The following is a 14,945-nucleotide window of genomic DNA, read 5'->3' as shown; positions in this document are numbered from 1 at the left end:
TTTTACTTTATATTCTTTCGTTCCTACTTTGATCCCTCGAATCTCTGGTGTTGCTCTTATTTTGTTCGTAATTACCTCTAATACCATAATGAATAAAAGCGGGGATAGCGGACAACCCTGTCTTGTTCCTTTTTCAATTCTAAATGAGTTTGTTAAATTGTTGTTTATGATCAATTTGGCAGTTTGAATCAAATAAATTGCTTTTATTCCTTCCATAAATTCGCCCTCTAGCCCTGCTTTCTCCATGCTTTTTAGTAAGAACGGCCATGAAACGTTGTCAAATGCCTTCTCCGCATCGATGAAAATCAGCGCCGCATTGAATCCAGATATTCAATGATGTTTATAGTATGCATTACTTTAAGTAACCTATTTGGGAGGAATCCTGCTTGATCTTTATGAATTAGATTTACTAAACATTTTTTAAGTCTACTTGCCATTACCTCTGCGAAGATTTTGTAATCGTTATTTAATAATGATATGGGCCTATAGTTTTTAATGTTTAGTTTATCTGTATCGGGTTTAGGGATCATCGTAAGGTGGGCCTCTTTCCATGACTCTGGTATCCTTCCTCCACTTAATATGTTATTCATGATGTCACATAGCACTGGCGTTAATTGGTTTTCTAATACTTTATAACATTTAGCTGACATTCCATCCGGTCCCGGGGCTTTCCCTAATTTCATCTTTCTTATCGCATTCTGGATCTCTTCTGTTTTTATAGATTTATTTAATTGAGCTCTTTCTTCCTCTGTTATAGTCTTCCCGCTACAGTCTTCTAAGTATTTTTCTATTTGGGTTAAATCTTCATCTTCCTTTTTATACAATTTCTCATAAAATTTGAGGAATTTTTCCTTTATTCCTTTTGGGTCTTCTATCAATTGCTCCTCTATTTTTATCTTGTTTATCACATTTTGTTTTTGCCTTCTTCGCAATTGCCAAGCTAATAATTTACCTGTTTTGTTAGGTGATTCGAAATATTTTTGCTTCATTAACTTAATTTTCCATTCAATTTCTTGATTTGTCAGCATTGAATACTGTGTTTGTAATATTTTTGTTATTTGTATGTTTTGTTCGTCTTTCGGATTTGTTATTAATTTTTTCTCACATTCTCTTAACTGACTGAGGATTTCCTCTTTCTTTTGTTCTCTTACTTTCCTCTTATAATTATTTTGCTGAATAAAAAAGCCTCTTAAGACCGCCTTGCTGGCATCCCAGACTACATCTATACTTGTTTCTTTATTAAGATTCAGACCGAAATAGTCTTTTAAGGTGGCTTTAGCCTTTTCAATAACTTCTTCGCTCTCCAATAAATATTCATTCATTCTCCATCTGAACCCACCCTGTGATACACCTTTTATTTCCAACATTATCAAATTATGATCAGAGAGAGTTCTCGGTTGAATTTCACATTTTAGAGTTCTTAATGTAAGTTCTCTTGAGACCCAGATTTGATCAATTCTGCCCCAGCTTTCATGTGATTCTGGAAAAAAGGTGAATTGCTTCTCTATTGGATGTTTGTGTCTCCAGATGTCTATTAAATCTAAATTTTCCTACAGGTTAATAAAGGATCTTGGCAGTTTCCCTTGGTTACGCTTTTTCTTTTCTGTTTGTCTGTCGATTTCTGGTACCGGCACTCCATTGAAATCTCCCAATAATATCGTCCTGTTGCACTCTAGCTCTAGTAGTACTTGCTCCAATTTCTTAAAAAATTCCTATTTGTTCAGATTTGGGGCAAATATATTTATCACGTTAAGTTTTTCACCCTGGAAATGAATTTGTACCCCCAGAATCCTTCCTTCATCATCTTTACAAATCAATTTGGGTTCCCATTTTTCTTTGACATATATCGCTACTCCTCTTTTCCCCCCCGCAATGGAATTTATAAATTCAACCCCCAGTTTTTTGTTTATCAAAATATGCTTATGCTTTTTGGTCACATGTGTCTCCTGTATGCAAATTAAATCAAGATTTTCTTTTCAAGACATTCACAATTTTATTCCTTTTGGTTTTCTCATTCACACCGTTCACATTCCATGACAAAATTTTCAGATTCATTGTTATGTTTACTTTCCAATGTACAAACGACTATTAATTTAAATTCGAGTGGTTTTGTTTTCTGTTTCCTCTTCCTCTTCTTCCACTTCTTTGTTGTTGTTGTTGTTATCGTTTAGTCGTGTCCGACTCTTCAACTAAATCCAGGCACGGCCAAACTCGGCCCTCTAGATGTTTTGGGACTACAATTCCCATTACCCTTGACCACTGGTCCTGTTAGCTAGGAATGATGGGAGTTGTAGTCCCAAAACATCTGGCGGGCCAAGTCTGGCCACGCCTGATAATTGCATTGAAAGCAAAGGGATTTAATCATGCCTAAATTGTTCACTTGGGCTAATTTCATGGCTAAATTTAGCTAAGTCACAGTCCTTTAATAGAACAAATATGATTTTGGATTAACAGGTGCAGTGATGCCTCTGCACATTGAACACTGCTTTTCCTTACACAATTATTCAGAATACAGCATCACTTTTTGGGTGAGCAGTGTTTGTGTCACATGCTCTGTGTATGATCTCTGTTGAGGACTAGTGTAGAAGCAACAGAAATATGATTTGAGGTGAAAAGGCTAAAGCCCTGCTTTCCTTAAACGCAAACTCAGCTTTAGCTGAGATTTCTGCATTGCAGGGGGTTGGACTAGATGACCCTCGGGGTCCCTTCCAACTTTACAGCTCTATGATTCTATTATTCCCCTCAACCTGCCTGTGACATTGTATGGCTACCCAGTCTGACAGGTAGATGTAATAGCCTAATTAAAGTTATTAGACAGCAGCCTACTCTTTTTCTTACTTCTTCCTGAAGAACAAATGTATAGGCAGATGTATCGCACATTGGTTAGAGTGTCTGACTAGGACTGGGGGAAATGGCTTCATATTGCTAACCCTTCATGGCTAAGTGTTTGGGACAATCACTATTTCTCAGCCTTGCCTGTTCCAGAGATGTGAAGGGAAGAATGGGCAACACATCATGTATGGTATGCCCTTCCAAACACAATGAAAGCAGTGTCTAATACATCCTTAATGTTCATGAAAAATAAAAAATTCAAGTTTGATTTCTAAATAGCTTCACCCTGCATCCCAATTAAATATAGGAACTAACCCCGCAAACATAGATTCCTAGAGAGAATCTAATTGTCAGGAATCAGGTACAAGTTGCTTCTTTCCCGTCTGCAAGCATGCACAAAATGGCTTGGCTGTTCTTCCACTTATGGAGACTGTGTTATGAATGGTTGGCAGCCTATCCATGCACAAACTAGTGCAAATATTAATTTGGACATTTGCCTGCATGCCAGGGTTTAAAATAGGAACATGGGGGTGGTGAGGGGGTTTGGTGGAGGAAGACATGGAAACCTGACACCACCCACTTCTACAGCTGGCTGGCGCATTAAGGATTACATTGCTTCTCAAACCCCACCTCGCTGATGCACCTGGTGCCTCTTGAGTTATGACCATTTCACATGTAGAAATTTAATAAGGTTAAGACAGACTGTTATAGAATAAGCTGACACTTGGCTAGGGGCTTAAAGTAGTTTTATATGTGCCCAGGGGATGGGGAAAGTGTCAAGCTGAGACCCAAGGTATGCCAGTAATGATGTAGCTTTGTTGTTTAATTACTCTACAGAGGCCATCAAAGAGCAAGATCTTAACTCTGTACTACAAATGAAATAAACCTTGTTTTATCATTGCCGACATACAAATTAACACAAGTGGCTGTGATTGTTGTACTCCATCTAGGTGGCCCAATATTTTTTTTACTCACATTTGAAATGCAGTTAAAATGAAAATATTTGTTGTTGGGTCTCACATTTTTTTTAAAATTCTGATTTGAATCACAGCTCTCCCATTTCCAAGCTGATGATAAGTTAGGCTCTGTGTTTGATTCAAACTGGAAGTTCTACTTTATGGCTCAGTCTTACGAAATTCCACTTTAGAAAATTCTAAATGAGCTATTTTGCATGGTGCAAGTTAGCTTTTAAGTTCAATGTGGCAAATGCATTTTAGTGGTATTCCTAAAATAGTTTATAAACACATTTTTAAAGGGCACTACTTGTCAACATCTCTAAATTCAATGGAATCTGTTGCTTCTGACTTTTGCTACCTACTTTGGTAGGAAGAGACATTACCATTACCATATGCTCATTCCTTCCATTCCTGAGGCACGAGGAACTGGGAGGATGCTAAAGGGCACATGCCTATGACAGAGATAATTTAATTACTTATTAATCAGCTGCCTGGCATCTGTCCCTTCAATTAATAAGTTGTAAAGAATGTACTGGCCAATTAAAGCAATTAATGGACATTCTGAAGTTTTCTTGGATAAGAATTGAATATGTTCCAATGAAAAATTTGAAACCATTGAAGAACTGTTTAAAAATTCACTCTATCTCTCAGCCCCAAGGAATTAAAACCGCTCTTGGATCTACATGAAATCAAATTGAACCTCAGATAATATCTTTTTTTGATAAAACTTTATTGTATGGAATACAACATATAGAGAAAATAAATTAAGACTTCAAATTTGTTTTAATGGGGATCTGAACAGATTAAAGAAAGATTTTCCAGCCATTCACTGACCACAGAGATTTATTGTCAGATTCGTATTCCCCCGGCCAAGAACATACACTGTTTTCATGGTAGACAATATGGAAAAAAGATAATTGGGCTTAACAGCTGTGGCAATGTAGTCCTCATTTGCCTTGGCAAGTGCTTCTTCTGTGAAGTGTAAAAACTTTGAGATTCAATTGGTGTCTGATGCTGATGGCTTTAAAAAAGGGGATGATTGGAAGGCATCTATTACAATCCTTTAAGGCTCTAGGATGGTGTTACTGGATGGAGCAATAGTTTCCTAGATTTGTAGATCTCAAGTGCCCACTGATCTTGTTCTGTCAAAAAGCAAAGCAAATATCATTAGATTCTGTATTTTACTATAAGTTGGGGGGGGGGTGCCTATATTTACATTTTCAACCTGCAATAAATACTTTCTCTCAGAAATAACCCTATGAGTAGGCAGCAATAGTTCCATTTTACAGATATGAAAACTGAGACTGATAACAACTTGTTCCTGGTCAGCCATAGCTGACTTGGTATCTTCTGGATCTACTGATGAGACCACATAAGATCCTAAGTGTTTATGTCAGGTTATTTGGAGATCAGAGTGAAATGTATAATATGATTAAAGGCCCAATGCTCCCATTAGTTATTTTTGTGTGCCTATGATCTATGTTTAAGAATCATAGAGAAATCCTTATCTTAGAGAAAAGTCAGCATTAGACAGGAATTGTGGACACAATCCAGCCCAAGTGAAGCTCTTCTAACGGACTTTAATGAGAGACAGAATTGCTCTAAGTGGGACTGAAACACCATTCACTTGGGCTGGGCCATGCCTTATTTATGTACTTGTTACAGTTGTGTCAAACCCTTGAAAGGGATTAAATGTCACAGGATCCTTTTTGTATTATAAACCAATGCAGCTCTTTTCAAATTGTCACCCACAGAAATTCAGCTGACACTGGTAGGGATGCCGCCTATAGTAGCTCAGTGCTTCTGCTGGCTACATGCAGATAATAAAAGGCACCCACAAATAGAAGTGCGAAAGAAACCAGAGCACGTGTACAGAAGGAACTTACCAAACTACGTGTCTTGAGAAATCTGTTTAGACAGACATGATGTGCTTCACAAATGCTGTGGGATAAAACATAATCAATACGTCATGGAAGCAGGGAACTTGAAAAAGACATTGCAGTATCGAGTGCTCCTGCTCAGGACACTCCATCCCAATCCACCTCCCTCTCGGTTTTCTTTTTCCCTTCCCCAAGAGCCAGTCAGCATTCCATACCCACAGAGTGTGCTTGGTCCACATTGGACTATTAGGACTAGGATTCCCGCGCCCCCCCCCCCGAGGTGTGGGTTTTTTTGTTTTTTGTTTTGGTACTTCTGCAAGCTTTGGGGTACTCCCTCAACCCGCTGCTACTGCTACTTCCTTCTCATGCAAGGCTGGCATCATTTTAGCTCCTTAAGAACAAGCGCTCAATAGAACTGTGTTCACTGTTAGTATATATAAAAATAAAACAGACATTTCCAGATGTGTCAAAATTCCTCTGTACTGAGAGCATATTTCAGTGGAACTGATGAGCCAGTAGTAGAATTGCAACATGAGCTGAACCCAGTCGGTGGTATTTAATGAACACGACTAAGTTAGGTCCATTAATTTAAATGGACCCGCTCTGAGTAAAACTATGAGGTTGCCTTACCTAACATGTGCCCATTCAACTGATTGTTTAGTGTGGTAGCGCCTGTACTTTGAAATTTCCTACCTATTGAGAGCAAGCAGGTGCCTTTACTGTACTCTTTTTGGTGCCTGCTAAAAACATTCCTGTTTAGACAAGCCTACCCAGATGCTTAGAAAGTTGAGATAAGGTTAATCTGTTTTAGTATTTTAACTTTTGTATGTTTTAAGGTACGGTTGTAAATTTACAATGATTTTACTGTTTTATCTTTTTGTAAACTGCTTTGAGGCTTTTTACAATTGTGGTGTGTAAATTTATGAGAATGATAATAAAAAAATAAAACTTGACTATTACCTCATTTAATTAGTAGCACCTGCCACCAGTCGACAAATGACAGCACTGATAAATCCAAAGTGAGATGTGAATTCTCTGATCTCCTCTCTTTCTTGGGATTACTTCTCATACTGTACACTCTTGAGCCCTGTTGCTTCAGTCCCAGCTACCTCACAAAGTAATCAGGTTGTCTTTGCACAGGGCCATCTTAAGCATATCCGGCGCCGTGGTGCAAATATCCCTCTGGCGCCGCCCCCCCTTTCCCACAGTTGCCGATCGTTTTTAGGGGGGACAGCGCTGCCGGCTACACACACAGCTTTGCGGAGCTAGAGGAGGCGGGCAGCGGGGAAGAGGCGGAGGCTGGACGCGGAGGCTGGCGGCTCAGCTGGCCGCTTCCTGCCGTGGTGGCCATGGCAGGCGGAGGCTCTGGGCATGGTGCTGCTTCAGTGCGGCATGGCGGAGGCAGGCGGCGAGTTGATGCCAGGAGGTGCCACGTCCAGCCTCCGCCTCTTCCCTGGCAGCCTCCAGAACTTGGTGCCCTGCGCCACTAGCCTCTATGGCTAGCCGTTCTTGTAGATAGAGCTGGATGGAGGACCATATTTTGAGATTCCTGTATTGCAGAGGGTTGGGCTAGATGACCCTCAGGGTCCCTTCCAAGACTTCTATGATTCTATGAGGATCTGCTAATGGTTCAGAGTCCTTTTTTCATGTAATTCCTGATCCCTTTCTGTCATTGCATTTTTTCAAGCTACGGTAATTGTCCTCCCCCCCCAACAGTCATTCCAGCTTCCACACTGCCCCACGCTCTGGAAGCCACACTTATGGCATTTCTCTCTGATCCCTGCCTGTTGCTTTTCAAGTGAAGCCATGCAGGGATTTCTCCAGCTGCTGTTTGTTTCTTTGTTTGTTTGTTTATATGTTGGACTTATCATGATATACAAAATAAAACCTAATACAGTATTTAAACCGTTTTGAGCATTTAGAGCAGCTGCTTCCTTCAAAACGCTATTAAAAGTCAGCATAAGCACAACAACAGCAACAACCCCCAGTGGAGTCACACCATAGTAAGAAGCCTGAGGAATGAAGTCTGCTTGATCTCACACAGGACAGCCATGAGACAACTGTTGAAAGTGCCCAGCAACCTAACCATCTTTGGAGGCTTGCATATTAACAGGGCCTGCAAGGTAGAGCTTTACATTAGGGCAGGTTGAGACAGGTACAGATGAACCTGTCTCCAAACCATTTTGGGCACTCTGAATTGGGCCCAGAAATGCATTGGCAACCAGTGCAACTGATGCAATATTAGTGAAATATGTTCCAAATGCCCGGTTTCCAAGTGACCGTGTTTTGTACCAATCAAAGTTACCATCTTTAAAGGCACCTCTGACATGAAGTGCATTATAGTAGTCTAGTCTAGATGTCACTAGTGCATGAGTAGGTGAGGCAAGCTCTGCTCTCCAAATAGGATCACAGCTGGCATACCAACCTAAACTGGCAAAAAGCATCCTTGGCCACTGCTGCCACCTGAACACGCCCAATTTGCTCTGAGTCCAGGGTCACACTCCCAAACTGCAAACATGGTCCTTTGAGAGGAGCACAGCTTCATCTAAGACCAACGTAAGACTCTGTCCAAAGTTATGGGTTCCCTTGCCCAATGGATTCAATTTCAGCCTGTTCATTCTCATCCAACCCTGTACAGCCTCTAGTCATTGGTTGAAAAGTTCAACAGCCTGTGGGGAGCTGAGGTAGAGCTGACCAAGTGTCATCTGCAGACTGATGACACTTTAACCCAAACCTACATGAAATCATTAGGAGAAGTCATTGGGAAATGCTGAAAAGCTCAACATCTAATAAATTAATAGCTCAAAAGCATCATGGCTGGTGTAGTAATGATAGGGAGCCTTTCATTCCTTTCATGGAAAGACAGGTGTTCCAGTGCCAGGAGTGTTGGATTTCAACCTAGGTGAAAAGAGAAACCACTGCTATTCATGCACCATTCTCAGTGCTGAAAGTGGGCGAGGGATGCCATACTTTTCATGTGGCCCCATAAACAATCTCCTTTCTTTTCCAGTGGACATGAACGTGGGCTAACCATCCCACTTCTTTTCTCTCTCGCTTTGGACACTGGCCACCCGCTTTCCCCTGCAATGAGCTTGTCCACATTGGGCTGCTGATAAGGGCACACGACAGATTCAGCCCCATCATTTGGGAGGGGGACGTGGCTCAGTGGTTGAGCATCTGCTTTGCATGCAGAAGGTCCTAAGTTCAATCCCCAGCATCTCTTCAGAGCACAAACAGATGTGACATGAGAAATCCATGATCTGATATGCCAACTTAAAAAGGAAAGGCATCTGTGCTTGGGTGAGGGATGGAATACACTAGTGAAATAGAGCTGGGGAGAGGATATTTCTCCCTTTCCGCCTGCACATTTTCCCCAAAGCTACTGGGGAGGAAAACACAGGTACCACTGTTTTATATTGGGTCTCTGGCAAAGCAAAACAAAGAAAATAGCAGCTTGGGGTGTGCAATTTACTTGGGAAAACAGCATGGGTGAGGGAAGTGTTAAATTCTCCTTCCTCCAGCACCGCTGCCCTCTTTCATTTGACCCCACCCCATGGCTGCTTTCCCCTATTGTATAGTGGAACTTACCCTCGTAGTTGATGCAGCCGTTGGAGTCTTCCTGCCCTTTCATCAGTTCCTCTACTTCTTCTTCCTTCATCTTCTCACCTAAACCACAGAAGATATTTATGGTGGTGATGATGTTATATACAGTCGTATCTTGGTTCTCGGACACCTTGGTACATTTGGCTTCATACATTTTGGCTTCCAAATGCCCAAAACCAGGAAGTAAGTTTTTGAACATTCCGTTTTCGAACATTTTTAGATGATGAACATCCAACACGGCTTCCTCTTGAGTGCAGGAAGCTCCTGCAGCCAGTTGGAAGCTGAGCCTTGGTTTTCGAAAGTCGAATAGACTTCCAGAACAGACTACATTCGAGAAGTAAGGTACGACTATACTGCTTATGTGCCAAAATTGCTTCTAAGCAGTTTACAGATATAAATATAAGAAAAGCCCTGCTGGATCTGACCAAAGACACATTTAGTTCAGCATCCTGTTCTTATTACAGAGGCCTATGCTGTGCTGTGGAGTGGGGGACAAACAAGAGACTGACTTTGTGTTATGTGTCAGCTATCACTCATGGTGTGTTTCACTCCAAAGAAAGCCCAAGCAGTTTGTTCTTAGTTTGTTCTTAGCTTACTGGCTCATGGTTTCTTTCAGATAAACAAACTACGAGCGCTGGTTCACGTCTAACACACAGCTGGCCTCTGGTTTATCTCCTCCCTGGAAGACAACAGCAGGAATAGGGTGGGGGAGAACTGAAGTGGAGACTTCTGAGCAGCATGCACCAGCACACTCCTCGTTCCAATTAAACCATATTTTAACTGTAGATGTACAAACTAGGTCAGTGTATCTTTTCTGATAGCTCTTCATTTCTGATGTCATGGGACTTGCGGTGTTGTAGCAATCTATGTGGACTTTCAGCCAAGGGTGCAATGTGGTTAGGCAGTCAAAATGCTGACATGCAGAACTCAGGGTGGATCACCTTTGTTTCCTGCTGCTGTGGAAGCAACTTTTTAGGTGCTCACAACAGATCCATGACCACACAGGATATCAAAGGAGAGGTACCCCTGCAAAAGGGCATGTTAAATTATTAAACTTTCAAATTCCAAATATGATGGATCTAAAAAGTTGTAACATGACTTGGGAATTCAAAAGATATTTTGGTTAAATTAATATACTTAAGTTTTGCTTGGTAAATAAAATGTTTGTAAAATTGCACAGAAATCATTGCAAACAATTGCCAAGTGCTTGGACTTGTAGTTTATATTCTTGTCATCATCTATCTATCTATCTATCTATCTATCTATCTATCTATCTATCTATCTATCATCATCTATCTATCATCTATCTATCTATCTATATCTATCTATCTAATCTATCATCTATCTATCTATCTATCTATCTATCTATCTATCATCATCTATCAATCTATCATCATTACCTGAGATTTTCAGAAGGTAAAATTAAAATTATCTAATTTTTTGAAACCTTCATCAAATCAAATTACCAAGCTGCATGTTTTCTAATCACAAAATAATAGCAAATATAAATTCCTCAAACTCTAAAACATATTTTTAAGACCCTTCACTGAAGAAATTTGCAAAAATTAAGTTTCACCCCCTGAGATCACATGCTCTGTTCCTACAGTTGTATGATTCTCAGTGTCTTTGAAATATATTTCTTTTTAACCAACCAGGATTTAATGATGCTTTATTGATGTCTGTATGTATGTTTGTATTACCTGCTCTCCATGCTAAGATCTCAGGTGGGCTACATCATTAAAACATAAAAACAACTTAAAACAACTTCCAACCTTAAAAATAATGTGGGTCCAAAAACATACACCTCAGGTATCAAAAGCCATGGTAAAAATGTAATTACTTTTAATTACATTTTTAGTTATTTTATTATAATCTTGAATGTTTTATATCACATTGTTATACTTCAGGGAAAGTGTGGATTATCCAAATTTAAATAAATAGGCCTTTGCTATTAGAAATATCTGTTTTATTACATTGGAAATAATAATTGGGCACTAATGCCAATATAGATTTAAAGTGGCTAAAAAGTTAATCTTCTCCAGCTCCAGAAACATATACTTTATTTTCCTATTTTTATTCCAACCCATCTCTCAGAGGACTCCAGAGCTTGGTTTAAGGGGGTGGAAAGCCTTGGGATCCCTTACAGAGAATTCTCGGTGCTCTGACCAAAATTCCAGTTCCCAGATTTAACTGAAGAAAGCCAAAGGAATGTAACTTTTATAAAAACAAAGCATATATGTAGTACAGTTAACACAGGGTCAGGGGTTCAAGCCCCGTGTTGGGCAAAATATTCCTGTATTGCACAGGCTTGGACCAGATGGCCTTTATGGTTCCTTCCAACCCTATGAGGACTTTTGGAAGCCTTACCCAGAGTGGCCAATACGTGACGGAGTTCAGCACCCATGACGGTCCCATTGCCCTCTTTGTCAAAGACACGCAGACCTTCAACGAAGTCTTCAAAGCCGCCCTGCTCCTTGTTATTGGCTGCTGCTTGCATCATGGGCAGGAACTCTTCAAACCCAATTTTCTTGGCATTCATCTCTACAATAAAACAACATTATCAACAATGTTCTCAGATATATTTGTGATGCTTTAGGAAGTTCTCCTGAAGTGCTATCCTGTGATTTACATCTGTTTCTCAACCAAAACTATGCTTCCTTTAGAAATTAAATTTCTTCCTTCACAATATGGTACTACTGCCAAAGCTTTCAGGTAGTCATAAAACACTGAAGTCTTTGCTTATTGTTGTACTTATCATCAGGTGATGCTACAAACACATAAAGAAGGCAAATCTGTATTCAGTGGAGGGGGAAGGTTTTTACAGGAATCATAATTTAAACGGTTTTTACAGGAATCATAATTTAAAGGAATCATAATTTAATGGTTGTCCAGCTCCATTTCTAAGGAAACACAAGCACACAGTGGATGCACTGCTTGTGAAAAAGGATCTGTAGTTTAATTTGAACACACTATTTATTTCATGCATTATCTATTTATTATAGTTTTATAGTGGTGTTTCTAGTGCTGTGTACTATGGCTTTTCGTACAGCACCTTCACACTGGTAAAGCTTGCTAACAGCTTTAAAGGAAAAGAAAACAAGGGGCTGTGAGTTAGATATTGCTATGAGTCATGGGGTGAGGAGTGCCAGACCCATGGGGGCAACCAAGGGGGGATGGGGGAAGCTGCCCCCCATAAATCAATAAAAAGCAATAAAAATACTTAACTGAGGTTCTGCCTCCCCCAACAAAAGCTTGCCCCCCTAACAAAAATCCTGGCTAGGCCCCTCTAATCCTTGGATTCAGCAAGTGTTAAAAGCTAATCAAGACTTCTGATTCCTGGAAATATTTAAACTAGCTACTGGTGAGGTGATGGGGGCTTAAGGGGCTCAGTGCAGATGGCAATTTCAAGTCAGTTTATATAGGTCCCACCAGGGACTAGTCAGATCTTGAACTATTTAATTTCATGAAGTAGCTGTATCATATGTCTTCAGATATGCCCTTGGCACATGCTTGACTCTTTCTCATCAAAGACATCAGGAATTTAATTTGGGTGGGTAGCTGGAAGCTACTAACATGAGTTGGACCAAACTGAGGGAGGAAGTGGAAGACAGGAGTGCCTGGCATGCTCTGGTCTATTCTACAGGTTCACGAAGAGTCGGACACGACTAAACAACAACAACAACAACAAAGCTGGAATAAAACTGTTGAGCTGAAAAAATTACTTTGCACATTCACAAGTTCTACAAACTCATGTCCAAAATATTAAATGCTTTAATTTTTTTAAATAAAAACCCCACCCCTACAAATGCTTGTGTGGTCAAGGCTTGAATAAGAGGAAAGCACACTCCATCTTCACTAAAATTAAGGTAGTGGGAAAGGAGAATTTGACTGAACGTTAAGAGGACATATTATGGACCATTTCATCTCAGAGTCATTACCCTCATTGCTGGGGTTGCCCATGATCTTCTTGACCTCAGCATTGGTGGGGTTCTGCCCCAAAGCACGAATGACATCTCCAACCTGGCTTAGGGTGATCTTGCTTTCACCAGTCCTGTCGAAAAGGAGGAAGGCCTCCTTAAAGTCTGCAAGAGGAAAGTGTCAGTGTCACCATAGCCAAACAACTTGCCCATGCACTAGTTTGTATCTACTATGGTATAAATATTAATAGGGCCACTTTCTCTGCAACAAAATTCCAGTGGTGTGACATTTGCATAATTTTACTGGTAGTATCAAATTTATTTTTACCCCCCCCCCATTTTTTGCCTCCAATAGCCATTACAAGCTGAGATTTGGCCCCCTCCCTTTTCCCTTTATTTTTTAAAAATGTGTGGTTTCATGGAAGCAGTGAGCCCCTGCCCCAATAAATATTGCCTGTTTACCATATCTTATGATGGCTAATAGAGCCCTGATAAGGTTGATACATTTTAAAATCCTCCATGTGAAACAGCCACATTGCCATAGCCCCATGGAGGAGGAGGTAAGATATGAGCTGGGGCATCTGCTCTGACACCTGATCCCCAGGAAAACTCTGCCTATCTGCTTTCACCCCACTTTTGAGAGAGAGAGATTGCCTGAGTGGAGTCTCCACAGAAGGAAGCACTGGTGTGGATCTCTCACCTTTTTTGGTTACTCTCCTCTGCGGCTGAAGCAACGGGGCTGTGTCACATGTAGGAGCTTTTATCGTAACTGCCTGCATGCATATAGATGTTATATATGTTTATAGTTTTAATTAATTAATAAAAAGGTAAAGGGACCCCTGACCATTAGGTCCAGTCGTGGCCGACTCTAGGATTGCGACGCTCATCTCACTTTATTGGTCCGAGGGACCAGCTTCCGGGTCATGTGGCCAGCATGACTAAGCCGCTTCTGGCGAACCAGAGCAGTGCACAGAAACACTGTTTAATTAATATTTATATTTAATTATTAATTAAATATTAATTAAATTAAATATTAATTAATTAATATCCATGTTTAATTGTCTTTCCTGTGTTTTTAATGGTTCTTATTTTTATCTGTAAGAAACTTTGGGTCCCATTACAAGAAAAGGGAGGGGTATAAATCAATATCTCACCATCATTGCTATCATCATATAAAGCAAGGCAGAACCTTGCAATTATGGTTACAGGGGGCCATTGCAGACAGCCAAAAAGTTCAGCAAATGGAAAAAGGATCTGACACAACTAGCAGCTGAAAATAGCAAGCATTGTGTCTTGACAGTAAAAGTACTTTGAGAGGCATAGAAGCGAAGCTGTATGAATAATGTAGGAAAGCAAGCAGGTCCTACAAAAAGGCAAGACAGCGTGAATAGGTGTGTCTTTGGAGGGGTTTAAAGTTTTCACCTTCTACACTGCATTTATAAGGCTGTTAAGAACCCAGAGTGTCACCTAACTGCAGTCGCCACAGAGCAGTTTTGAAATTTCTTCTAGACCAATTTGGAATTTGTTCTGAAGCCACATCATGCCTGGCAAAGCGTAAATTTCTGCTTTATATAGAACTCTGCTCCTTCCGTCTTTCGGTCGACGCAGGCTCAGTAAGCCCATGGGGCAAATTATGCAGCCTCCATTCATTTTCTCCTGGGTGCTTGTGAAGCTGTACTATTTTGGTGCTCCCTCTTGCCCTCCTTATACTGCCTCAAGAGGTTCCCTAGCCCTCTCCTAAATCGCTGAGGCAGGAC

The 14,945-nt window shown here is 40.4% G+C and overlaps 1 protein-coding gene across 3 annotated transcripts in view; it reads right to left on the bottom strand.

Moving 5' to 3' along the window:
* Positions 1 to 4,613: 4,613 nt before the first annotated feature.
* Positions 4,614 to 14,945, bottom strand: part of MYL1 (myosin light chain 1) — a 29,537-nt gene continuing 19,205 nt past the window's right edge. For all 3 annotated transcript variants that reach the window (XM_081899219.1, XM_081899221.1, XM_081899220.1), the window contains exons 3-7: positions 13,210 to 13,353; positions 11,639 to 11,812; positions 9,257 to 9,334; positions 5,675 to 5,729; positions 4,614 to 4,930 (exon numbers count right to left, since the gene is read on the bottom strand). In XM_081899219.1, coding sequence (XP_081755345.1) covers positions 5,701 to 5,729; positions 9,257 to 9,334; positions 11,639 to 11,812; positions 13,210 to 13,353 — 425 coding nt within the window. In that variant the 3' untranslated portion in view covers positions 4,614 to 4,930; positions 5,675 to 5,700. The remainder of the gene's footprint in view (positions 4,931 to 5,674; positions 5,730 to 9,256; positions 9,335 to 11,638; positions 11,813 to 13,209; positions 13,354 to 14,945) is intronic.

Source organism: Podarcis melisellensis (assembly GCF_964234715.1).
Source record: "Podarcis melisellensis genome assembly, chromosome: 1".
In the NCBI taxonomy this organism is placed as follows: domain Eukaryota; kingdom Metazoa; phylum Chordata; class Lepidosauria; order Squamata; family Lacertidae; genus Podarcis; species Podarcis melisellensis.
This window is presented reverse-complemented; position numbering and strand designations above follow the sequence as displayed.